This window comes from Pinus tabuliformis, chromosome J (assembly GCF_031772625.1).
Source record: "Pinus tabuliformis cultivar Carrire ecotype Pingquan chromosome J, CPIR1, whole genome shotgun sequence".
NCBI classification, from domain to species: domain Eukaryota; kingdom Viridiplantae; phylum Streptophyta; class Pinopsida; order Pinales; family Pinaceae; genus Pinus; species Pinus tabuliformis.
Window position 1 is genome coordinate 1,026,623,093 of NC_142295.1, and position 27,469 is coordinate 1,026,650,561.

Here is a 27,469-nt window from a genome sequence, read left to right on the forward strand (position 1 = left end):
CACTTGATTGGGTACGCAAATGTGGCCGCTGTCTCTCACAAGTGCGAAGGAAAGTAGGACGTTTTTTGTTTGACTGAATTGACCAGCGTTGACAGAGTTTCAGGGGCTGCATTGACCAACGTTGATCTCCTCTTGACTGCGGATTTGGGTGAGGACCTTCACCTTGGCAGGTCGTAGATCTGGGCACTAAAATCGAGGTGACTTGACCTCCCATTTGACCAACGTTGTCTACCCTAGATCTGGTCGCAGTTTGACTTTTGTTGACCAACATTTGACTAGATTTTTTCTCACTGTTTTGGACTATTTGGGTTTGCTGTTGGAGGCCGAAGTTGACTGGGTTTGACCGCGCTGCTTAGAGGAAGAATTCTGCCCTATTTGACCAACATTGACTTTTCTGGTTAGGGCTTTTCTGCTACTGTAAAAAATTATCAAATTTGTAAATTTGTACAATCTCTCTTTGCTGAACTATTGAAGAACATTAGAAGAATTGATCAAGGGTTTCCCCACGTTGGGGTTTGTCCTTGGCTGGTGCCACATCTTGTGTCCTCTTGTTTTGGCATGTCTTCTACTGTTTATGTTTATGTTCTATCTGCATTTTACTATCATGCTGATGTGATTGCTAAACTAGATATTGATATTGGGCTAATAAAGAAATTGAAGTAAATTGCTCTTAAGCATAGAACATACCATTGTTACCTAAACTTAACACCTTAGAACCCATTTAGATCTCGGAATTGTAGACCATTGCAGTGAACAATCATCCTTGAAGGCTTAGTCTAATCATTTGTTGGATGGCTCAGATTGGCAAGAGAACCTCCAAATTATAGTCTTGTATTCTACCTCAGATTGGCATAAAGTTTTGACTTGTACAAAAGCTCGGACCTGTTGTTGGACTGTAGGCTTCGGAAGCTCGGACAATTTGCCTTAAGCTCGGATTACAGTCCTTATTAAAGGCTCAATCACCTCAAATCTATGGGACATTCACAGTGAAGAGGCTCGAATAGCCATCACAACTTGGAAACCTTGAGGACAACTGCCAGTGGATGAGGTATATACCTCGGACCTTTGGAAGCTTATTTGTGAACCTCAAAACTGTAAGAACAATCATCACTATGAAGCTTAGACCTATAACAATTTTATGAAGCTCGGATAATCACGTGTGAAGGGTCAGATCACACAATTGAAAAGAGATACTGATTCACACCCTCTCAGTATTTCCAACACTATATTCTTCCAAGATAAATAATTTCCGACATGTTGGACACAATGTTGTGTGATTTTTAAAAATCGACAAATACTCAAGTTCTGTTCTACAAGACAGACATTTGGTCCAAAACGTAGACTTATTTATGGAACTTATAATTTCTTTCTTCTTTTGCAAATTATAATTCATTATTTTTTCTGCAACAATTGATTCCATGTTTCCTTCAGAGATTGACTACCTTATGTGTTCATCAATGATTTTGCCAAATGACATGTGAGTGATACTTGAACTTAGAGTGAAAAATAACCCTTTTCTTTTTCAATAACCTTGAAAGCCTTAATAATTCGTTTTATAACTCGATTACTTTAAAAGAGCCTTTTTTTTTATTGTTTTATACATAAGTTATATTTATAACTACAATATTCTTATATTAATCGTATGTGGAGATTCGAATAGGTGAAGCATGAACGAGAGCGACGACTAGAGACTTGGCCACGCTTGGAACAAGTGACATGCTCAATGAGGGGGCAACACAAACACGATGGCTAAGGAGCAAGGTTGACAGACTGATGTAGCAAAATAGGATGAAACAACTGCAGTCAGCCGCAAAGGAGAATAGAAGGAACAATGATGACAAAGATATAAGTGACACAGTTGTTGAGGCTGCGATAGTGTATTTGGACAATGATGTAGGAGAAGACCCTGCGGTAAACAGGTGGACTGGCTCTCGGAAGTTGACGACTGTAAGTCTTTTTGTTTGTTTTTTGTGTGTTTTTTAACTCTTTTTTCTAATTTTTGTTTTCTTTATATATATGTATATCTATATATATATATATATTTTGACACTTTTTTTTTTATATGGCCAAAGGCTTGATGATGATCTTGAAAAATGGAGAAGCTCCAAACTTTTTGTTGTGAAACACTTCAATTGCGACGACAACAGGGTTGACAAAGAGTTGATGGCCAAAGGCTGGATCAGACTGGCCCTGTGCAACAGTTGAGCGGCCAGAGGATCAAACAACTCTGATACCAATGTAACAAACAAAGTTCATATACTCGGAGGAATGCTCTAATACCAATATAGCAAACAAAATTCGTACTTTGCAATAATATTCAAAACACTTGGTACATGAAGGAATCCATTGAGAAAATATATATATATATATATATATATATATATATATATATATAGTTGATATGAGATGTGATCGTTACAATTGAGAGCCTTCTTATATACCTAGGTAGGTGCCCCTTCATGAACGGTCATGTCCCCTTAGACATGCCTCTTCAATACTAATTATTACTTAATTAATTATTATTACGATGATTTATTATTTATGTTGTTTATAATATTTTTTTATGTATTTTATATTCATAACATTATATTATGTAAATTTTTCCACAAATTGCCTTAGCTAATGAGAGACTCTTTGCACATGCAATGTGGTTGTGGTTGTTAAATTTTATACGTCATACACATCTGTATTTTCAAGAATCGAAATTACAAATACTGCATAATGTGGAAAAGCAAAACAACAAACAATATGGTACTAATTATGCTTAAAACTAGTATTGCACACTTATCACGATAATATTGGAATTATTGCGATAATATTGTCAAAATCAACCTCGATGATAATATTAGTAGTAAGTATCGCGATAATTTGCACTTTTGAAATTATCACGATAATTTTGGAATTGTCGCTCTATCTCTGTCAATTTCAAGTTATTACCCATTTTTTCTTTTAACCCTAATTTTTTAAAAGTGAGTTAGGGGATTGAGCTGTGAGGATATTTTGACTATATCCAATCAAGTAAACAAGGGGAAATCTATTGTTTTCATTTCCCATGATTCAACTCATGTGATACATACCCTAGTAGTTAATAGTAATATTAAATTCTTAAAGTAAAAGTGACATTTTCCTTTATCTTTCATTTTCATTCTTTTACTTAAATTTTAACATCACCATTAATTGGCTCAAGATGTTTGAGTGTAGTTCCAACCTCGTTGGATTTGTTATGGAGAAAGTAGAATTTTAGATCCCACTCAAAATCCAGTAAACTTAACAGTTTTTAGGGTTTTTGTATTAGCGGGATTTCAAAGTTTCTACTGAATTTTGTGATGTATGAGGGTATGGAACGAACATTTAGTGAAGATCACCAAGCCCTCTATATGACCTGATGTTGGTGGCGGGATTGTTGAGCTCCTCCTTCATGACCCTAAAAATGCACACTTCACTCAAGCAAAATCATTGATTAGGATGTTAATCTTTTTCTATCTTATTTTAATGCTTAGAGCGTGATCTTGATGAGGAGGATATCAATATAGGCAATGGTTTTGATGTTATGTAGGTATTTGTTGTAGCATGGTTTTTTTGGATTTTGGAGGCCATTTAGAGCCTCTCTTTTGATCTATTTTGATCCAGAGATGGATTGCACTTGGTCATATTTTGGTTTATATGCACCCTTGCTTTATACATGAAAATTTTTGTATATTTGTGTATAGTAATTTGGATTCATATGGATGCACATGAATTATATGTTCTTTTCAAAATTTGAATATTTTATGGATTTTTTGCTCAACCAATCTTTTGGTCCAGTTTTGATAACATTGCTGAGGATGCTGTAACCATTTTCCATCAAGCAAACAAGGGGAAATTCATTGTTTTCATTTCCATGATTCTTCTCATGAGATAATTTATTTTTGTTTTGATATGATTTTGTATCATTTTATTAGATCTTATGACTCAGGACAAATATCATACTCTGTAGGAATTTAGAGGGTAAGTTCCTCAGACAAGACACCAAAGGACACCGCTCACAAACAGATCACAGATCAATACACCAGTATTTTGACGTGGTTAAAACCCTCAAAGAGGGAAACAGTCCACAGCCTGAGCCAACGCGGCCACTTCAGGCAATTTATTAATAAAAGAATGAAAATTTACATATGCTTCTCTCATAGACGGATTACCCTACAAATGACCCTCCATGCTCTTTAAATAGAGATCATGGACCAATCGGGTGTTAAGCCACAGATCAAGTGTGGGTAATACCGAGGAGAGAATGAACCCTCGGATCACTACATATCGTGACCGTCGGATTGTAAGTTACAAAATGTACATAGTAAAGAAACACACTTTACCTAACTCTATACCTAACTCTATACTAGACCAAGTTGTACTTAACTATTTCCTATGTGTCGGAATATCCTAACATCCCCCCTTAAGAACAACTTGGGATAGGATTGAAGGATTTACAAATATGACACAATAGGAGAAGGAAGGAGGTACTAGAGCCTATCCCCCCTTAGTGACAACTTCCTGAACTCCAACCATAAATCGAAGTTTAGTGAACTTCGCCTCTGTGAGAGCCTTTGTAAAGATGTCTGCAACCTGATCATCTGTTGAACAATATTGCACTTCAAGAACATGGTCGTGAATGAGCTTTCTGATGAAGTGCATGTGCAGTTCAATGTGTTTGCTGCGCTGATGTTGGATTGGATTTTTGCATAGCTGAATGGCACTTTGATTATCACACCAAAGTGTAGTCGGATGCTACTGCTGAAAGCCAAACTCTGACAGGATCTGACGAAGCCACAAGGCTTCCTTACTAGCTTCTACAGCACCACGATACTCTGCTTCTGCTGAAGAAAGAGAAATGGCACCTTGTTTCTTGCAAGCCCATGTAATAGGTCCTGAACCAAGAGTGAACACATAACCTCGAACATAACGAAGTATTCTTTTAGTTGCTTTCCAATGACTTTCACGTGGGTTTTGCATAAACCGAGCAACAAGGCCAACAACAAAGGAAAGGTCAAGACGAGTATGGGTTAGATACAAAAGTTTTCCTACAAGTTGACGATATAAGGTAGCATCAACTTCAGGAGAAGTACAAGTGACTGAAAGTTTGACTCCAGTCTGAAAGGGAGAAGGGGCTGGCTTACAGTCTTCCATGTGAAAATGGCGTAGAATATCACAGGCATACTTGGACTGAGAAAGGGAAATACCTTCCTTGGATTGCAAGACTTGAAGACCGAGAAAATAATGTAAGTGTCCTAAGTCTGTCATTTCAAACTTCCTTTTAAGGCTAGACTTCACATGGTTTATAAGGTTGGGATCACTACCAGTCAGGATAAGATCATCAACATAAAGAACAAGAATGATAAGAGACTTGCCCACTTTCTTGGTGTAGACAGTATTGTCAGAATGACACCTAGAGAAGCCAGATTCTAAGAGAAAGTTATCCTTTTTGGCATACCAAGCTCGAGGAGCTTGCTTGAGACCATAAACGGTTTTCTTAAGCCGACATACAAGGCTGGAGTCTGTTTGTATAAAGCCAATAGGTTGTTCCATATAGATTTCTTCATGCAAGTCCCCATGCAAGAAGGCGGATTTAACATCCATCTGATGGACTTCCCATTTGAAAGAAGCAGCAAGGGAAAGAACAAGGCGGATAGAGTTCATTTTGGCAACAGGGGAGAAGGTTTCAGTGTAGTCAATGCCTTCAACTTGTGAAAAACCCTTAGCAACAAGACGAGCTTTATGTTTATCAACTTTCCCATCTGGTCCATACTTGGTTCTGTAAACCCATTTGCATCTAACAAGTTTTCGTCCCTTTGGTAAAGGAACAAGATCCCATGTATCATTTGCCAATAATGAATGATATTCTTCATTCATAGCTGCTTCCCAATCTGGATGGCCTGAAGCTTCTGCAAAGGTGTCAGGATCATAATTCACTGAAGCTTGAGCTAGTAAAGAAGAGGCTCTCTCGAACTGAGAACGTGTACGTCGCTGATCTGTAGGATCACCGGCAAGATCACCTGCTGCATCCCGAGTAGCACGAAGCCATTTTGGAAGCTGAGGAGTTGAAGGAGGATCCTGAGAAGGTGGGGGAGGATTTTCATCCTCGCTTTCATCATCTGAAGAAGAAATATTTTCAAAAGTAGAAGAGATAGGGAGAGGTGGCACATCCGCCGAACTAGGCTCGCAGGCCAATACATTTTCAGCAAACTTTACATCTCTTCTAATGATAACATTTTTGGACTTAAGTGGAATAAGTCTATATCCTTTGACATCTTCAGAATATCCAACAAAAATACATTTTTCACTCTTAGGTTCTAAAGCTTTATGTTTCTCATCTGGAATATGGGCCCATGCTTCACTTCCAAAAACACGAAAGTGACTTACATCTGGTTTGATTGAGCTCCATGCTTCTTCTGGAGTGATATTCTTTAAAACCTTAGTAGGAGTGCGATTTATTATGTAATTTGCACAGTTAATTGCTTTTGCCCAATAATTAAGACTAAGTCCTTTAGATTGAAGCATACAATTAGCCATTTCCTTTAAGGTGCGATTCTTCCTCTCAGCTACACCATTTTGTTGTGGAGTATATGGAACAGTATGTTGCATTTGAATTCCATTCTCAGTGCAAAAGTTGATGAATGTGTTTTTAACATATTCTCCGCCATTATCAGATCTTAGCTTAAGAATTTGATGTCCAGATTGTTTTTCAACAAAGGCCTTAAAGGCCAAGAACATGTTAAATACTTCACTCTTGAGTTTTAAGAAGTATACCCAGTGCGTCTGGAGAAATCATCAATGAAAGTTAAGAAATACTTGTAGCCAGAGAATGAAGCAACTGGAAGTGGACCACAAAAATCACTATGCACGAGCTGTAAAGGGGCTGAGGCGTGCCAAGAGGCACGTTTTTCAAAACTGTCCCGATGATGTTTTCCGAGTACACATCCGGAACAAACACCATCTCTGCAAGATACCATTGGAAGACCTGTCACCATATTTTCTTTACATAGATTCTGAAGAGAGCGATAGTTTAAGTGACCAAATCGCTCATGCCAAAGTTTGCTCACTTCATCATTATGAGCAACAAATACTGAGGGAAGATTTGATGACCCAAAGTTGTGAAACTTATACAACCTTGTAGAATCATCAGCAATGCCAGTAGCTAAAATCTGTCTAGGATCTCTTAGGTCCTTAATTACAACATCGTGAGGTGAAAATTCAACTATTTTACCTTCACCTGAATGGGTTATTTGATATACAGATAGAAGGTTGCAGGATAAGGTTGGAACACATAATACATCATTAAACTGACCATTGTCTAGATGAACAGTTCCAGTCCCTACAACACTAAGAGATCTATCATCACCAACATATATATTTTTGGTGTTACAATCATTTAAAGAAGAAAACATGGCTTTGTTTTTGGCCATGTGATAAGAAGCTCCAGAATCAATGAGCCACTCATGAGAATGAGAAGAAGAAGATACATTTAGTGCATAGCCAGACGAGATGCTTGACAACCACATGCAGAAAGTGCCATTCCTGAAGATGAAGTTGAAGTTGAAGATTGCTCCAAATGGATGTTATGCTTCTTCATTGCTGCTTCCAAGGCTTCCATCTTCTTAAAGCATTTGGATTCTAAGTGGCCATCTCGATTACAAAAGTTGCAATGTCTATCAGTCTTCTTCCCTTTGTTTTTATTTGTCTTATCATTTTGTTGAAATGATTTTTCATTTTGACGCTGAAATTGCTTAGGACCCTTGTTTGGTTTAGGACCATTCTTTTTAGGATACAACTTCTCAGGATTCTTTGGATTTGGTTGCTGCTGGGCGGCTAACGCTTTCTTAGAAGAGTTTCCAAGATGAAGAAGACCAAGGTGTAAGAATTTTTCTTGTTCTCTTATTAAAGAATCACAAAAGGAATCAAAGGAAGGGGACTTGTAGGTTTGTCCTTGAGAAATGAAGGCTTCTGTTGTAGAATGGAAGGTGGAAACAAACACAGAATACGCTGGTCCCAATTTAGTAAGAATGGAGTAGATAAGACTACTATCTTCTTTCTTAACCTTAACACCTTCCAAGAGAAGTCTAAGGGTCTTGAACTTGGACAAAAAATCTTCAATGCAAGAAAAATTATTGGGGTCTAATGTAAGCAATTCATTTTCAAGTTGATGGGCTTTAAGTTCATTTTTAATTCCAAAGACTTTAGTAATCTGTTTCATTGCTTCATCAGGAGTATCAAGTTCTGCAATATGGAATCTAAGATCTGGAGAAATAGACATCCCTATCAACCCACGTGCTTGGTCTTGCCTATTTTCCCATTTAGCTGCCTTGTCTTCATCTTTTGGTTTGGTCTCTTGGCCTGTGGCTATTCTGTAAAGACCTTTACTTCTAAGTAAATCCACAATGTAGGACCACCATTGGAAGTAGTTGGTGCTGTCAAGAATAACTTGGCATGGACTTTCCATTTAAAAAAACGCTGAAGCTATAGATGCTGAAACTAAGTGTTTCAATGGAAAGATTTCGAAAAATTAGGCTGTTTAAAAAAAAACGATTCTGAAAACGGCTTCCGGATGAAGAAGTTATGGCTTTTTGAAGAAAATTTGATGAAGTCGCCAACGAAGTGCGGGAATGTGAGGAAATGAAAAATCCGCCCCCACAAAATGGAGACTTGAACCCAAGACCTCTACTCTCATAGATTAGCTTTGCACTAAGTGAGCTATACAAAAAGTTTGAGAGAGAGAGAGAGGGGGGGGGGGTTGATGCTTTGGGTTGCGTGCTTGCTTTGAGAAAGCACTTTTTCCCTACAAAACAATAAACACAAAACCCAACACAGACATACAAAAAAAACGAACCTTGTGGTTCGAAGTTAGCTTTAGCCGGAAACTAGATATTTTCAAAAACGAACCTTGCGGCTCGAAGTTAGCTTTAGCCGGAAACTAAATATTTTTCTCAATGTTTCTGATTTTCCGAGATCACATTAAAGCGCAGCGGAAAAGAGCATACGCATGAGAAAAAATTCTTCTTTTCTGTTTCTGATTTGCCCAGATTGCACAGAGTCGCGGGGCAAAGAGCATACACAGAAATGAAAGGTATAGATCCGGTAATAAAAAAGGCTAAATAAACCGAAACCGAAATAAACAGAGAGAAAAATAACTGTAAACTGCAAATAAACGCTGTATACCTCCAGATCTTAAAAATGACGCAGCTAGGGCTACCAGAAACCTTTTCGCGTGAAACGAAAGGGGTTCCTCACTGGAACAGATGCTCCCAACACAATAGAGCAGTCCTCTCGGCCCGAAAGCAGTCAGAAACAGTAGATCTAGGAAACGGTAGTCGGATGCAGTTCTACCGGTTTCAGATTTGGATCACCAACGGACGCGGCCCTCAAATAGCTCTGATACCATGTAGGAATTTACAGGGTAAGTTCCTCAGACAGAACACCAAAGGACACCGCACAAATAGATCACAGATCAATACACCAATATTTTGACGTGGTTAAAACCCTCAAAGAGGGAAACAGTCCATGACCTGAGCCAACGCGGCCACTTCAGGCAATTTATTAATAAAAGAATGAAAATTTACATATGCTTCTCTCATAGACGGATTACCCTACAAATGACCCTCCATGCTCTTTAAATAGAGATCATGGACCAATCGGGTGTTAAGCCACGGATCAAGTGTCGGTAATACCGAGGAGAGAATGAACCGTCGGATCACTACATATCGTGACCGTCGGATTGTAAGTTGCAAAATGTACATAGTAAAGAAACACACTTTACCTAACTCTATACTAGACCAAGTTGTACTTAACTATTTCCTATGTGTCGGAATATCCTAACATATTCAATATTGATATCTTATGTGTCACTTGATGTTAAGGGTGATATTTGGAGCTATAACACTTGACATCTTATATATTGATTTTATAATGCAAGTTATCTGTCAACGGAAAATCCTATGGACCTATCGAAAATGAAGCAGATCAAGAATATTTTTTGATCTATGCTCGCCACTTGGGAAATAAGTCTTGGCATGCTTACTTAGTGTACAACCCTTGCACCCTTCTGTCATATTGATCTTGAAATTTGGCAATTTTTGCACCATGTCTTTCAAGAGAGCCTGTCTTTTGGGACGCTCTTGGTCAAAACTCGACAGTGCTCAAGGCTGTGATGTTTGATAATAACTTCCTGATGATTGAACTCAGGCACACACCTAAGTTCTGTTGTAGCTGAAATTGAAAGATGTTTCCTAATCATCAGGGAGATAGAAGTCATCATCTAGCTAAAGAGTATTTTCTGATGGCATGGATAAAGAGACAAATCCCATTTTGATCATTGGATATGTGGCATCTTCACCCAATTGCACCTCACCTTCTTTCTTTTGAAGTCTGTGGAAAGCCTTCTTGTTGAAAGCCATATGTTTGGATGCTTCACTATCCACATAGCTGTCTACACTAGAGAATTTTTAGTGGAAAGGCATGAAACGATGGAGAAAGTGTACCAGCTTGGATGCTAATTCATCCATTCTGGTTGAAACTACTACAGTCCTTGCAAACTCCTACCTCAGCTGCTTGCCATTAGCCACCTTCTTCTTAGGACAGAGAGGTGCACAATGGCTCATCTTGTGGCACTTGAAATACTTAATGTGACTTAGCTGAATCTTTCTTCTTTGGGTCCTCCTTTCTCACCTCCCTGATAAGGACTTGGATTTGGATCTCCTCCACTGTAGCTGAAATTGTTTCTAGCATTGCCTCTTCTTGGATGAAATCATCCCAAGCTTCCTCAAATGTGGGCAACTTTTCATGAGCACAAACATCCCAAACAAAAGGGTCCCAAGCTAAAGAGAATCCATATAGTGCTATGGGTACCAACTCATCCTCAACTTTCATCTTGATAACAATAAGATGATTTCTCAACTCAATGGCCTTTCTTAAGTATCTAGCTGGTAAGCTTGTTCATCAGAAGCGTCTTGTGGGAAATACTCACACTATGATAGAGTGATCAATGCATCATATATATGTCCTTAGCTGATTTCTTTGCAATTTTAGGCATCAAATGGCCCTTCACAAAATCAAGGATAATTTTTTTTCTTTCTTTCGTGTATTTTGATGTTCATCCATCTGCATGGGATCAGTAGGAGCTGCAACCTTAGCTTCCACAAAACACCAAAGATCAACCTCCAACAAAATTAGTAGGCTGCACTTCCAAGGTGTAAAGTTCCATCTAACTTTTCAGCATTCTCACTGCCCAAGACTAGTCATTTTCTATAACTTTTAATCATACCTTAAATGGACAGAACAGCTAGAATAAAACAAATCAGCAACCTATCACAGGTGCTAAACATCTCTCATAGGTACAAACAATACTCTAGTCATTGAAGTTCATGGGTATCTTACCCATAAGCCTCTCACAAGTCCAAACACTTCGTCTCAGGTACAGATCAGCTTCAATCACTGGAGATCTCACAACCTTTGAATTCCCTGGACAGCTCGCTGTTACAGGCAGTAGCCCACTCCATACACGGGTCCGGGAAGATTTGAGATGCCTGGCCCTGATGCCATGTTAAATTTTATGACATAAGTGCACAGATCTGTACTTTCATGAATCAAAGCTATATCTATGAATCTGAAAACGGTACACCTCTCAAAAAAGTGGACTTTCTGATCTGTCTATTCAAAAGTACAGAGACTGCATAATGTGGAAAATCAGACCAGAAAACTTTATACTAATAAATCCTAAGTTACCAAGATACGGATACGGATCTGGATTCGGATTCGCTGTTTTTTTGAAAAGCCAGGATCCGGATACGGTGAGGATACGGCAAGTAAAAAAAATATATAATATTTTTTATATTTTAAAAAACATAGTTCTAAATCAAAACCATTACTAAGTCACAACATTAGAATTAAATCATTAGATAATTTATGAATCTAAACACTGAAATGATGCATGTTGCCTCATACAAAAATGATAGTAGTAATACAAAAATGAGTGCCTCATGAGTGGTCACTCTACTAATATGATAATATCAAGTAGGTGCATACCAGCACACCTATTTTAGTTTGCCCAGTGAGATGGGCCTTAAACCTATTGTATGAGCCATTTGGAATGCTATTGCATTCACTACATCTCCATTTGTATGAACCACCCCCAACATTTTTGCCAAAAATTTCCACATACTACCACAAAAGAGATTTTGGGTCTTTATTGATATTTGTTCCTTCACTGTAGTGATGGGTCTTTATAATTAGATATAAATTAAAACCATACACAAGTAGCAATATATGTTTTTTAATCTAAAATTAAACATTAATTAATTAATATATAAAACTATAAATTAAACATCAATATAAATTAAATATTAATAAAACTATAATTAAAACTATATATAAATTAAATATATGTTTTTAAAATTATAAATTACACATTAATAAATTAAACGTGTATAAATTAAATATTAATAATATTTAATTTATAATATACATTAATATTATAAATATAGATTAAATATATTAATATTTAATATTATATTAAATAATAATGTTAATATTTAATATTTAATATTGATTTATAATTAACATTATAAATAAATTAATGTAATTGAAATATTAATAATATTATATATTGAATGTAATAAAAAATTAATTAAAATTGCATGGACAATATTAATATAAATTAAAAAAACGTAATAAAACAACTTGCCACCCATGCCTAAGCCCCCTCCAGCCGGCGTCACCATCGTTGTGTTGCCCACAACCCCAACAATTGAAATGAAATGAAATTGTTGTGCTGCCCATGGTGTGATGTGCTGCTGACACCCCGACCACACTACCTCGTGTGCTGTGTTGCCACCCCAACCATGCGACGTCTCATGGTGCTCGACCAGGCAACCTCCCGCAGTGCGCTGTCAACGCCCATTCCGTCTCCAAAACCACCGAATCTGCCACCAAACCAGTTAAATCCACTGTTTTACAAAACGGCCGAATCGACTCCGACTTGGCCGAGTCGAACCGAGTCGATGGCCTGGGCAATGAAACGGTTGGAAACCCAGCTCGGTTGACCGAGTCACATATGACTCGGCCGAGTCATATGTGACTCGGTCAACCCGGCCGGGTCCGTTATGACTCTGTCGAGTCAATGTAGGGACGGCTGGGCAGCGTAACAGCTAATAAAATTTCACTTTTTATGTGATTTTTGCAAAAGTTAAATGCAGTTAATGGATTCTAAAGGGTAATTGTAATTTGTTAAATGCTTTTGGGGTCCATTTCCCCCTCCCAAACCCTATTTAAGACAGCCAAATGCTCTCATTCACTCACAGCAGTCTTATGCATTTGAGTGAGAGTCTTCTTTGAGAATTAGTGAGCAGTTCTTGAGCTTGTTTTGGAGCAGCAGTGAGGAGTCTTGGAGGAGCATTGTAGCTGGAGTGAGGAGCTTCTTGGGCAGCCATTTGGAGCAGCATTGAGGAGCTGATTCTTGGAGCAAGCTTGAGGAGGCAGTTTGTGCCTGGAGGTATTTTTTTCCACCTCTATAAATTTGTTTTTGCTTAGTAAATTTTAGGTGCATATCAAGAAAGCTTAGAGAGTGTTTTTTGTCAAATAAATGAACATTGAATCAATTTTTTTTTTTTTTTTCATTTTCAGATTGTTTTCCTAGTCAAAAAATGGCACCTAGAGCAAAAGATCCTGCTTGGGCATATGTTGAAATGGTTGATAGTCAGATGCATTGCAAATTTTGCCATAGGAAAATTAAGGAAGGTCCTGGGGGGATTAATAGGCTGAAACAACACTTGGCAGGGAATAAAGGCCAAATTACCGCATGTCCCTCATCAGAAATTGAGGAGATTAGAAAGAATTTGTTGGCCAGCTTTGAGAAATTTAAAGAAGATAAGGCTAGGCAAAAAGAGATACAGGCTGAAATTGGGAGGAAGAGGGAGATACAAAGAATGATGGCTACCAACCCCCGCTATGATTTTGAGGGTTCTTCCTCTATCCCTCAAACTAAGGCATCCAACCCTTTCCGTTATGTTCCTCCCTCTTTTGGTTCTGTTCAAGATAAGGGAAAGGGTAGAATGAATTTGACAAAGGGTGATGTGACTATCAAAAGTTATTTCACTCCCTCCTCTCCATCAGATGCACATGGTCCTGAAGTTAGTAAAGGTCAAATTCAGCCCACTTTAGATGACCATTGGAAGAAAGAATTGAGGGAGACTGCTTGTGACTACATAGCTAGATGGTGGTATGATGCTGATATCCCCTTTAATGCTGCTCGTTCACCATATTATGAGCCTATGTTTGATGCCATACATGCTGCTGGAAAAGGCTTCAAAGGCCCTACTATGCAAGAGCTAAGGGGGTTTCGTTTGCAGAAAGAAATTCAATCCATTAATGAGTATTTGCAAGAGTTCAGGGACTCATGGGCAAGAACAGGGTGTACCATCATGTCAGATGGATGGACTGATCAAAGAAACTGTACCATCATAAACTTTCTTGTCTTCTGCCCACAGGGAACCATGTTTTTAAAATCAGTTGATGCATCTGATAAGGTAAAAGATGGCCACTTGTTGTTTCAGCTATTGGATGAGGTTATTGAGGATGTGGGGGTGGCTAATGTTGTTCAAATCATCACAGACAATGCCTCTAACTATGTTCTTGCTGGTAAACTGTTAGAGGAAAAACACAAGACCATCTTTTGGACCCCATGCGCTGCACATTGCATAGACCTCATGCTTGAGGATATTGGAAAATTAGATTGGGTCAGAAACACTGTAGATAATGCCAAAAGCATAACAAAATTTATCTACAATCATACACTAGTTTTGAGTCTCATGAGGAAACACACTGGAGGCAAGGATATTATTAGGCCTGCCATCACTAGATTTGCTACACATTTTTTGACATTGCAATCTATGCTTTCCCAACATAGAAACTTGCAAAAGATGTTTTCCAGTGATGAATGGAATCAAAGCAATTGGTCTAACAAACCAGAAGGCAAAGAATTGAAAAGGAAAGTCCATGATGAAACTTTTTGGAGAAAGGTAGCAGAGATTGTGAAGCTTGCTGAGCCACTAGTTAAGGTGTTGCGGTTGGTGGATGGGGAAAGGTTGGCTATGGGCTTCATTTATGAGGCTATGGATCAAGCAAAGGAGCAAATAAAGACAGCATACAAGGATAGAGTGGCAAAGTATGGGCCCATTTGGGCAATCATTGATGAAAGATGGAACAATCAACTCCATCGCCCTATACATGCAGCTGGGTATTTTTTGAACCCACGGTATCATTATAAAGCTAAGGAGTCAGGAGCTTTGAGGGGGGAGGTCAGAGATGGACTGGTTGATTGCATTGAACGCATGATCCCATCGGAGTCTGATCAGCTGGAGATACATCAACAGGTCACATCCTTCAGCAATGCAACAGGTACCTTTGGGAAGAACCTAGCAAAGATTGCAAGAGAAGCAGATGAGCCAGGTAAACAAAAATTTCAATTTTCAATTTCTTAATGGTTTTACAGTTTTACTTTTTTTATTAAAGACTAAAGTTTGTTAAATCATTTATAATTTGAAAGTTAGATATAATTTGTAATTTTGTTGAGCTTCAGCCTTCATCTAACTCATAATTCATTACACTCCTATGTTTTTTGCAGCACAATGGTGGGAGGCCTTTGGTGGCCAGTGCCCTCAATTGCAAAGGTTTGCAATTCGTATTTTGAGTCAAACTTGCAATGCATCTGGGTGTGAGCGCAATTGGTCTATCTTTGAGAGGATTCACACAAAGAAGAGAAACCGTTTGGAGCAAAAACGGTTGAATGATCTAGTTTTTGTCCAATACAACCTTCGGCTCAGACGGAACCAATTGCTGAACAAAAGACCTGATTCAGATCCCATTGTGTTGGAAGACATTGATCCAACATCAGATTGGGTAGTGGAGAGTCGTCCACCAGAGTTTGATCCTGATGAGGATCTTGATGAACTTGAACATCCACTTCAGCCTGTTCAGTTGAATGGAGATCCCAATCCACCAGCCTCAGTCTCACAGCTAGCAAGGAGTAGGACTCCAGTTGTAGGTGCTTCCTCTGCTCAGCCACGACAGAAGCACAGCCGCATATCTACTCTATCTCAGCTTGCATCTGCTGCACAGCCTGCTAGTGGTACTGGCACCACTTCTACAGTTGCAGTTGGAGACGATGATGATGAGGAGGAGCCATGGGGCCCCTTGTCTGACTCTGATGATGATGATCCAGAGATTGGTCGAGATGATCTTGGCTCCTCTGGCAGTAGCTACTAGCCAGTAGTACTAGTATTGGAGTCTGGTCACCATCACAGTTTACTTTTGTTGTAGAGGCCATTTCTAGCCTCCTTGGTTATTTGTATTTTGTTTTGAGTCTTTGATCATGTATGACAGTTGACTATGTATTGCCATTGGGTACCATTTTGTTATAATGGATTGGTTCATGAGCCTACTTTGATCATATGTTGTCTTCCATCTATATTATAATGCTGTGTGTTTGGAAACATGAATGAAAATCTTTAAAATTATGTTTTTTTATAAAAAAAAATAAATATTTAATGTATTTTTTACAACGACCAAGTCATTGAAATCGAGCCGGCCGAGTCATTACCGAGTCGAAGTCGGAGTCGGAGTCGATCCTCAGCCGAGTCGGAGTCGTAAAACATTGGTTAAATCAGCTCCTAAACACAGGGCGAGGTTCTGCTTGACACTGAAACGACACCGGCGGATCATACACGGATCCAAGCTGATCTGGATCCGGTTCGGATGCGGGGATCCGTGTTTCCTTTTGTTGACCCCCGCGGATCATACATGGATCCAAGCAGATCTGGATACGGATCCGGTTCGGATGCGGGGATCTGTGTTTCCTTTTGTTGACCCCCGCGGATCCGGTAACATAGAATAAATCTTCATAGAACACTGTTCTGGAAAGTATGGACAACAAAAAGAATTTGCAGGAAGTCAATCACACACTCTTTATTACATGCAAAGAAGAATTACAAAGCAACTGCTCAAAAGCCGAACTGTTTCACTATGCCAGTGAAGCACCCCACAAAGAAAGCAATGGTTTATAACAATACTACATCCCTGTGGTGTGACTTCTCTAGAAGATGCAAAAACTCCAACCCTTGCTGCCTGGAAGAGTGCAACCAAACTGCATGAGAAAATTGCCTAGCATAGAGTTCTTCCTTACTGAGAAAATTGTGCCCTAATGTAAATCTAGAAACCTACTTTTTTATGCACTTTTCTCAAATATGGAAATTATGCCTAAAACTGAACTGAAACAATATTTCGAAAAATGGAAAAGCCAGTGCTTTACGAAGCTAAAAATAACTTGCTAAATATGGGTCTATCTAAGTTTGGAACAGTGGCTAATTCAAGACAGCATGCATGCATACAACAGCGACAAGATGCCTCCAAAGTGATGCACCTACTCTGGTGCGCCAAGACAGCATGCATGCATACAACAGCGATAAGGTGCCTCCAAAGTAATGCACCTACTGTGGTGTGCCTGATCAATGTGCGTCAACTGTCCACAGCAAATACTTGCTGGGTATTCTGCATCGAAGTAGAACACCTGGTGAGCAATAGGTAAACTGACAGTGGTGAGGGTTATAAAGCATGCCACATCTATTTGTGTTGCATGTTGGAATTGAGATAAGATATCAAATAGAGTACATTTGATATAGTTGTCTTGAGATTTATTACAGTGGTGCTCTCTGAAATCCAAGTTATCATCGCAAGTTCAAAGATGTTTATGATTATACATGCATACTAAATGCACTGGTTTTGATAACCATTACAGTTTGGCCATCCGTTTGAGTATGCAACATTGTTGACATCTAAAGCCTCTTATTGAACTTTTCTCACAATGAAGCCAGAAATCTCTATTTTGATACGGTGGAATGAATCCCAAATGTACCCACCTTGGTTAGATAAGAGCTTTGTTTCTTCTTATGCAGAACTGTTCTTGTGGTGTGGCACAAGTAATGCCATTTTGGAGAACCTATCAACTGTAAAAACACTACGTCATTATTATGTTGGATGGTTGGGAGGCCTATAAGAAAGTCCATTTAGACAAAACTACAATGGTCACTGTAGGATTGGCAGCGAAGTGTACAATCATTGCTTCCAATTTGCTGGCTCTGCCATGTCAAATGCTATATTTGCACAAATGCAGCAATATATGTTGTTATGAAGTTTGGCTAGCAGAAGTAACTTTTCAAGACATCAAGATTTTGTGGGTGATAAATTAATTTGCAGTCTTGGAGTTAATGTTATTCCCAAATACAGTTCTTGCATTCCGCACCACCTAGGATGCATGCATATTCAAGTTGAATGATCAGCTCATCCTTTGTGCTTCAGTAACTGACTTTCCCAAGCGGGGATCCCGGTGTATCTATGCATAATGCAGATCTACTTCAAAGGTTAGAAGTGTACATTTATTGGCGATATTATCTCCTGTATCACGATATATGGTGAGTCATTCACCAAGACAATAATATTGGCGGTAATTATTGTGATAATGGTCGAAATTTCACAATAATTCGAGCAATTATCACGAGTCAATGGACATTATAGCCCTGCCTGTATCAGTCTTGCCTTATAGCTGGACTCTTGGTCTTTTAAGTTTTAACCCTCATTTTGCAAAAGTGAGTTAGGGGATTGAGATGTGGGGATACAATGACCATTTTTCATCAGGCAAACAAGGGGAGATCCACTTTTTTCATTGCCATGATTCATCTCATGAGATGCATTGATTTTTGTTTGATGTGATTCTGTAGCATCCTGTCAGGACTTACGACTGTCGATGGATATCATATTTTACTATTGATGTGTCATGTACCACTTGAAATTTTATACATCTTATATATCAGTTTTATTTTCATATTTATGTAAGATGTGTTTATGAGATGTTGTTGTTGCTTTAGATGTTTATAAAATTGAAAAAATGTTTTTTTCATATTTCTTTTAGTTTCATGATATTTTTTCGGCTGTCCATAAGTTATGTTCTGGACCCTTGGTAATAAATCCACTGAGATAATACACATAACATTGCAACTTACAACTAGTTACTTTTGTCATGTCCACAGCCATCTGTGAAAATATTTGTGGCCACAAATGGGAAAGGCATTTCGGTTTTGATTCTATATCAGTAGCATACATGTGGAATCTGGTGCCAGCTATAAAATGTTAATTTATAAATCCTAAAGATGACAAGGATGTCTTTTGAAGGAATGTTTGAGTGTATTAGGTACATTATACTAATTTTGATTAATAGAATCTCTGAAATTGGTGCTTTAAGGTACCCAGCGCTTTAGTTATGCCAAGTAGAATGTGACTAAAACCAGGGAATGCGTTTTTTTATTTTATTTTTTCTTATATTTCCTCTCCCCTGTTTGTTTTTGTTTTCAATTATCTTATTATATTTGTTTTGTAATGTCTTCTAAAATATTTTAATTATTTTACGGATCCCATGTTATGATGAAGATATCTATGATGTTTTTCTGTAACATTACTGTGTTGTCCTTATTTAGTTGACATTTATTGTCTGCATTTACAGTCTCCATCAAACTTGCCATGGTCTCTTCCACATTTTCTGATTTTATCCACATAAATGTTAGGGGTGTAGATCTAATTGGATTTGTTTTTTATTGAGGTGATTGTCTAATTTTTCAGGTACATATAAATGTGCTTTTAACTGGCATATTGGAGGCTCCACTTCTGAAGGATTGGTTGAAGAAAGTTCCGGAGAGTGGAAATCCAGATGCATTATTGTTAGCTTTGAAGCTTTGTGACAAGCTCCCATTGGAGATGAGAAATTTATGTAAAATGCTATCACATGCATGCAATCCGAGTGAACTATTTACACCACAGCATATGCTGCTTCTGGTTCCTGCATTGAAGGTAATCTTAAGTTGGCAGTCTTACTGCTTATTGGTGTCTTGCTTGATGCGGGGTGGTATGAGGGCATTGTGTGGAGTGTTTTCCAATGCCAAACCCAGGGTCTCACTCCTCACTCGGAGTAGAAAGTCCTTAACTCCAATATTTTTCATGTTTGCCTGGGATTTAGAGGTCCTCACTTGCCTTGCAGTAGGAAAGTCCTGGTGATGGACATGGGTGGGTCATTTGTTTCTCTCAAGTTGCTTGGTAGGTTTGTCCTCACTTCTCTTGGGGTGGTAGGAAAACCATGGTGATGGACATGGGTGGGTCATCATTTATCTCAAATTAGTTGGTAGGTTTGTCCTCACTTATCTTGTAGTAGGGAAGATGGTTTAAGATATGGTTCAGTTCAAATATTACTTAGTGATTGCACTTGTAATTTTATTTTGTTTTTTTTTTGCATTGCAGGAAACATCCTGCTGTCATCCTCGAGTTCATTCGGTCTGGCAAGTTCTAGTAGACATTTTGTTTGCAGACCTGGCAGTGGTCAGCGAGGATGCAACCTCATCTCACTCTTCTAAGAAAACAAAGAAAAGCAAAAAACGCAACAGTCCGGAAAAAAATCTTGCAAGGAGGCTTTCTAGTTTTTGGGAAGTTGTAGTTGAAGGATCACTCCTGTCATCATCTCATGATCGAAAACATTTAGCAATTGATATTTTTCTTATGCTTCTTCAAAGGATACCTGCATCATGTGTTCAGATTGTTGTTTCATATAAGTTTGTCCATTGTTTACTAGATATTCTGTCAGCCAAGGATAGTCACTTGTATAAATCCGCTCAGCACTGTCTGCAGGAAATAGTAAATTGGTGTGAAAATGATGATGAGCATCGAGCAACAGTTGTTATAGCCTTACAGCAAAACAGTAATGGAAAGTTTGATAACATTTCTAGAACACAGACAATCAGAAAATTGGTCAGTAAATTTGTTACAAAAGCAGGGTGCTTATTATTTGGCCAGAAATTGACTGGCTTGTTTTTAGAAGGAACTCCTACTCAGTTAAATGAGAGTAGTCTTGATAAATCTCTCACAGAGGAAGATGATGAAATGTTGGGTGTTGGTGTCAAGTCTGTGGGTGAGGACACTCAGAATTTTTCAGAAGAAGCCAAAGATTCAGATGATGTTCTCAGGTCATGGATAGTAGATTCTCTGTATAATCTTTCAAAGAATTCTGCTCTAGATCCTGCTGCAAAATTTCCACTTCAAAAGGAAATATTGAAGTTTCTTACTGTGCAGGGACTCTTTACAGCATCTCTTGGTATTGAAGTAACTTCCTTTGAATTGCTAGAGAAGTTAAAGTGGCCAAAGAAGCCTGCCTCTGCTCGCGTAAGAAGGCTTTGCATTGAGCATATGCAACATTTATTAGTGGATGCACAGAACTTTATGATTTCACATAAACACACAGAGTTGAACGAAAGTATGCAGCATGAGGTGAGTCCCCTGGAATCCAATGATTTAGGAGCATATATGATGTGCTTCCTGGGGACATTGCAGAATATTCCATCCGTCTTCTTATTTTGGCCTTTGAACAAGGATGATGAAGATACATTCCACAAGCTGCATAATGCAGAAGCACAGCTTTTCCGAGCTGTAAGTTGGTTCATGAATTAGCTGTTTTTCTTTCTTTTCTGAATGTGAAGAGGTTTAACTTATCATATCAAATACATAATTAGTGCCCTTTCTGCTCTTTCAGTTTGTTTTGCCCCATAATTAGTTTGTTCTTTCGGTTTGAGAGTAAAATTGCTAGTTCTCATCAGAAACAAGATTCTTCTTTTTATTGTTGTCTTCAATAATTTTTGTTTCCCTTATGTTCATGATTTTGTTTGTTTCGTGTGTGGTCACTCTCTCTAATACTCTTCTTTCCATCATAGGCTTGTAAGGGTGAATCTAATCTCAGCAAAATGCAAGCAATGCGCTTTTTACTTATACAGTTGTTACTTGAGATTCCCCTTAGGCCTGGGGAGATTTGTGAAACAGCTGCTGAACTTCTGATATGCTGCAATAAGGCCTTTGGGAATGTTATTGAGCTTGTTGAAAGCAATGATGACGAGAATGAAACACCTGCATTAATGGATGTACTAGTAGATGCATTGCTTTCTTTGCTACCTCACTCCCCGGCACCTGTACGTGCGGCTGTTGAGCAGGTAGCTAACATAATGAATGTTGAGTATGGTACCTGAACTTCTGGTTTATTTTTTTTGGTTGTTTGGGAGAGCTGATTTTTTTCTTTGTTGTAATGCAGGTTTTTAAATGTTTTTGTGACAGTATAACAGAGTCAGGACTCATGAATATGCTTCGGATTGTAAAGAAGGATTTGAAACCATCTCGACACAAACCTGCAGTTGTTGAGGACAGTGATGAGGAAGACCTAATAGACATTGAAGAGTCTGAAAGTGATGATGAAATAGAGGAATCTGAGAATGATGAAAATACAGATGATATTCTGGAACAGGATAGCAAGGTTAAGACCAGCCTAACTGTTGACAAGAAGACAAGGAAGGAGCCTGGAGTCTCTGGGGGCTCTGAAGACTCGGATAGTGATTTTGATGATGATGCTATGTTCAGAATGGATGCACATTTGGTGCAGATGTTGAAGGAGAAAAAGAATGCAGGTGGCAGTGATACTGCCCAAACACAATTGAAGAACTTTAAGCTAAGAGTCCTCTCCCTTCTGGAGTACTATTTGCAAAGGAATTCAAGCAAACCCCTTGTTTTGACTGTTTATTCATACTTGCTGCAAGCTTTTGTTAGTTCATCTTCGATTGAAGGCAATGAACAATTTGCTGACCGGCTTGGTGTTATCATACAGCGGAAAATTTGTAAAGCAAAAGAGTATCCCAAAGGTCCAGAAGTGGACCTGTCACTACTGCAGGATCTTTTTGAAAAGGTTCTAAAGTCTGCATCTCGGTCTAAAGCGAAAAAGGTCCAGTCCTTGTCTCAGATTTGTGCTTTCTGGCTTTTGAAGGTTATACATGGCAATTCTAATGAAACTGAGCTAAAGAAGGTTTCAGAAATTTTCCTCAAGTCATTAGAAGATTTTTTTGTCAACAAAAAATGCCGACTAAAAGGAGGTTTTTTGAAGGAGGTGTTCAGACGCCATCCCTGGGTAGGCATTTCATCCTTTGGAATGCTTATTGAGAAATGTCGAAATGCTAGATCAGAGTTCTTACAATTTGAAGCTTTGTTACTTATGGATACACTTATAAGACCTTGGTTAGGCAAGTCTACAGAGCTTTCTTCTGGTAAGGATAGCTCACACAATTTGCAATTTCTGAAGGTGCATTTACCTTCTCTATCTGAGTTGGTTCAACATTTTTTGCAAAAACCAGCCAAAAAGGCTTCACATCGGTCTGAAGCTCGTCAGTTCTGCATGAGAATCGCCAAAGCTTTATCACTACTGAAATTGGAGAAGTCCTTTGCAAAATTGCTCAAACATTCTTCATGTGAATCTCAATTAGGAGATCTGTTCCGACCTTATAAAAATTTGGTAGAGTTAAGCTGAGGTTTTTACCTGTTTATTGGTAAAAAGTGATTTTGAGAGTAAAAAATGAGCTTTTACGCCCGAGAACAGGACCTTTTTGGTTATGGGCTAGTACGTGTATAGAATGAAAGGTATCTTTGTTAAAGATATTTCATTCATAATTAGTTTATCATTCTCGAGAAATTCTTTGTAATGGTTATTTGCTTTTTGGACTAGCACATAATTGTGGATTACTGATATGATCCATGTCATAGAATTTAGTAATGAATTGAAAGGAAAGCATAATGTTTTTGCTTTGTCTGGTTTTAATATTGCCACTAGTCATGTAGCAGTTACAAAAATTCTCGTAGACAAATTCCTAGTGTAATTTGGCATCACCTCTTTGTTACAGTAATGAGAATTTATATTATTCCTTGCTTACAGGAGGGGGCTTTGTATCTGGTCTGTGGATTACTTTATTTGTATAGGAAATATAAAATCTTGCTTATGTTTTATAAAAATGTATTATTATTTTCAAATTTTTGCAAAAGAATTGTCTCGTCTTATTTTTTAAAGTTGATTGTTTTAACTTGTGATTGACTATAAGAGGTCGATGGGACTAATTTCTTTCATTGACAGCCTTATTTTTCAGAGCAAAGAGAACTTTAAAGCAAAAAATGAGTACTCGAACAGCTATAGAAAGGTTGAAATTGGGATGGAGTGCTGTTATCTCATAAATCTGCGCTTCTATGAAATAACTATGAGCCTAAGGTCACTGCTAATTACTCTGTTTGGACTGGTGCTTTCCCAGTTTTCAGTAACAGGAGGGTGTTCCTAGTGATCGTACGCTGTTAACAATTTAAGAGATCTACGGAAATAGCACAAGTGATCGACACATGAGATATTTCCCTTGAGATGTGTGCAAGCAGCCAAGGACCGGGGAAACTTTGAGTCAAAATGATGCAAGGGAGATTCAATCTCATTAACCAACTACATCTCAACGTCATAAAATTCAAAATTCAGACTTAACTTTACAATTGGTTAAGGGTCGGACTCTGCAATCTCACTTTTAAAAAGTTGAGGGGAGATTCAATCTCATTAACCAACTACATCTCAACGTCTAAAAATTCAAAATTCAGACTTACCTTTACAATTGGTCAAGGGTCGGATTCTGCCATCACTCTTTTAGGTAATTTGAATTTAATGATTTGGTTTACTAAAAAAATAATTAAAATATTAATTAAAAAATATATTTATAAGATTTTGAGCTTAAAATTCTAAACATTTAAAGATAAATTATGCAATGGCTGAATGATTTTAATTAAAGAATATATTTATTTATTTTTAGCTTATAATTCTAAACATCGCAAAGTCTGCTTATGTATATACAATGCAAGGATGGATATATCAAATTGACATCGAGTGCAATATACATATTAGAAACAAAATACGTAATCAATGAGGTTCTAAATAATCTGTAGAGTCCATAGAACATGCTACAAGCTACTAGCCCTACTACAAATCGTTGATTGACAACCGAAAAAATATATATTAACTTTGCCTTCAAAATTGCACTAGAATGAGGTTGACTCTGCTGTGTAGGTATGAATTTGGTCGAGTTGGACTGGTTTGGGACCACATGGTCACCAAAGTGAATAGAGAGCCAGGTTGAAATGGTTTGTGGTCAATTCGGTCAACTCAATTGAGTTTAAAAAGCTATAATGATGAAATGGCGATCCACTTTAAGTGAATCTAAAATCAAAAGAAGGGCCCAAAGGCCATCCACTCCAATGTCGGTAAAGGAAGTTATTCAACTACGAGATTTAAAGATCTGTAACAACATGACATAATGGAACCCTATCAATAAGGAAGTTATTCAACACGACAATGAATATAAGATTGATTGCATAACAGTGGACGTAACGAGTGTTGCAAGAAAAATGCTGGAAAAGGATGAATGTTGATGCTGTGTTATGAAGTGTTCACTTAATCCCTTTTTGGCTGATGTCTCCACTGCATTTTTATTGGAGCAAGAAGATTAAGTGCACCTTAGCTGTCTTTGAAAGAATTGAAGATTAAACATTGTGTCATTGAGAAACCAAGGTGTAGGCATATTAGGTTTGTTTCTCTTTCATGATAATTACTTGTGGGTGTTTGTTGGCATTTTATTATTATGTTTTGTTCTTTTGCATCAAGCAATTGCCAAAATGTACATGAAAATCACAAAGAAACAAAATAACACAAGATGTACGCTCTCCAAGCCAGGGCCAAAACCTCACAAGGGGAAAGCTTAGAAAATTCCTCTTCTAGTAGAATCAGATCAAAGTGAGATATCCAAGACGCAAGACCAAGACAAAAATTGGCATACAGACCCAAGTCAAACCTCCATCAATTCTTCTTCATCAAGTCAAAATCAACAAAATGAATGTTGGTCAAAATTTTGAATTTTGTCCAATCCTCGAAATTTTGGACTCATTGAAATCTCGGCCCTGTAATTTCGGGCATGTAATACCACAGATGTTGCCTCAGGAACTTGCACACGTGGACAAAAAACTAGGGCATAAACACTAACTTTTTCTCTCTTTTGACTTCACTGAAATTCTCTTCCATAGAAATTGAAGTGGATTATTGACGCTCAAATGAGGTCGAAGTCTCTTGTATATAGAACTGTCCAGATAGCTGAATGGGTGCCTCTTTTAGGCTGACTTGTCCTGGAGGGCCGACTTGGTCTTGTGGGGACAATTTGGCTTGTTTGACTCAATAAAAATTCTTCTTGACTCAAATGAACCTAAGAGCATGAAGAACATGCTTTGACTAGGAAATAATAATCAAAATAATCATTTTTGTTTTTCTTCTTTATGTTTTTTCATGAAATACATAATGATACAAGTTATAAATATGAAGACCGAAACTAGTTACATTTTTCAACATATGCATGGAATAATAGTCTATCATTTGCTCAATGAAACTATTGTCAACCTGTTGCGAAACCATACCAAAATAAACAAAATTAATGATGGTTAGGTTGAACTCTCACCATGGATGCATTGGTAGTTTTTGTTACGACAAATTTTGTGCACGGATACATTGGTAGCAGGTTGTTAGGATGAATTATGTGCATTGATGTTACTAAATTTCCATTTGTTGAAGAGAAAACCTAAAAAAAGACCTCATTGGTGTTGATCTCATTGTTAGGAATACACTTTCTAATAAGCTCTCACCACAACCATGCTATAGCCACATATATGGTTTTCCTCACATCAAAATGGACTTGCATGCATGTTAGGGGATAATTTATTCTCAAAAGTCATTCACTAGGAGTGAAATAGTGCATCAACCTCGAGTGTGGCTAGTCTAAACTTTCAACCACGACTCATCTAAATTTTCTACAAAAGTAATAAAGTAGGTGGACTTAGGATTTTTGAAGATCACACAGTGCACCAAAGATACCACGTTGAACTAAGGTTTAGTTGGCCAAAGATATCACACGTATTAATGTGAATTAGTAAAAGATTATTCCATGATAAATTTAGAAGCCATGTCATGAGAAAGAGATACAAATCAAGCTAGACAAGCTCAACAAACCGTCAACTATACTAGAAAAGGTTGAATTAGTGTTTGGAGGTTGAAATGCTTGACATAAATTCGATTTAGATTTTGCTTCAAGTGATGACCCTCTCAATTGTTGCCACAAGTCACACTGAAAACACCTCTCTTTGCTCAATTTGGAACCAATTCATCATTGCACATTGGAAGTAGGAGACTAGAGCCCATATATGCCACAAATAGAAATGCTAAATATAGTAATGCTAAAAATAGTAACCTAACTCTTAAAAAGTAGGAAACGCAAAAATGAATGGCCACAAATAGAAATGCTAAATATAGTAATGCTAAAAATAGTAACCTAACTCTTAAAAAGTAGGAAACACAAAAAATGAAGGGAATTACAGTGATAAGGCTGCCAACTATAGCAAGCCTAAAAATAGATACTTAAAAATCACAGTTTCTCGCATGTCAATGAAAACAATGTATTAGACCTTAGACTCGTTTTTCTACAAAGAA

At 37.8% G+C, this 27,469-nt stretch overlaps 1 protein-coding gene across 1 annotated transcript in view; it reads left to right on the plus strand.

Moving 5' to 3' along the window:
• Positions 1–23,725, plus strand: part of LOC149230357 (DNA polymerase V family) — a 148,996-nt gene extending 125,271 nt beyond the window's left edge. The window contains exons 4-7 of the mRNA XM_089378951.1: positions 19,687–19,914; positions 20,359–21,537; positions 21,819–22,091; positions 22,190–23,725. Of these exons, the coding sequence (XP_089235077.1) occupies positions 19,687–19,914; positions 20,359–21,537; positions 21,819–22,091; positions 22,190–23,449 (2,940 nt within the window). The 3' untranslated portion in view covers positions 23,450–23,725. The remainder of the gene's footprint in view (positions 1–19,686; positions 19,915–20,358; positions 21,538–21,818; positions 22,092–22,189) is intronic.
• The last annotated feature ends 3,744 nt before the right edge of the window (positions 23,726–27,469 follow it).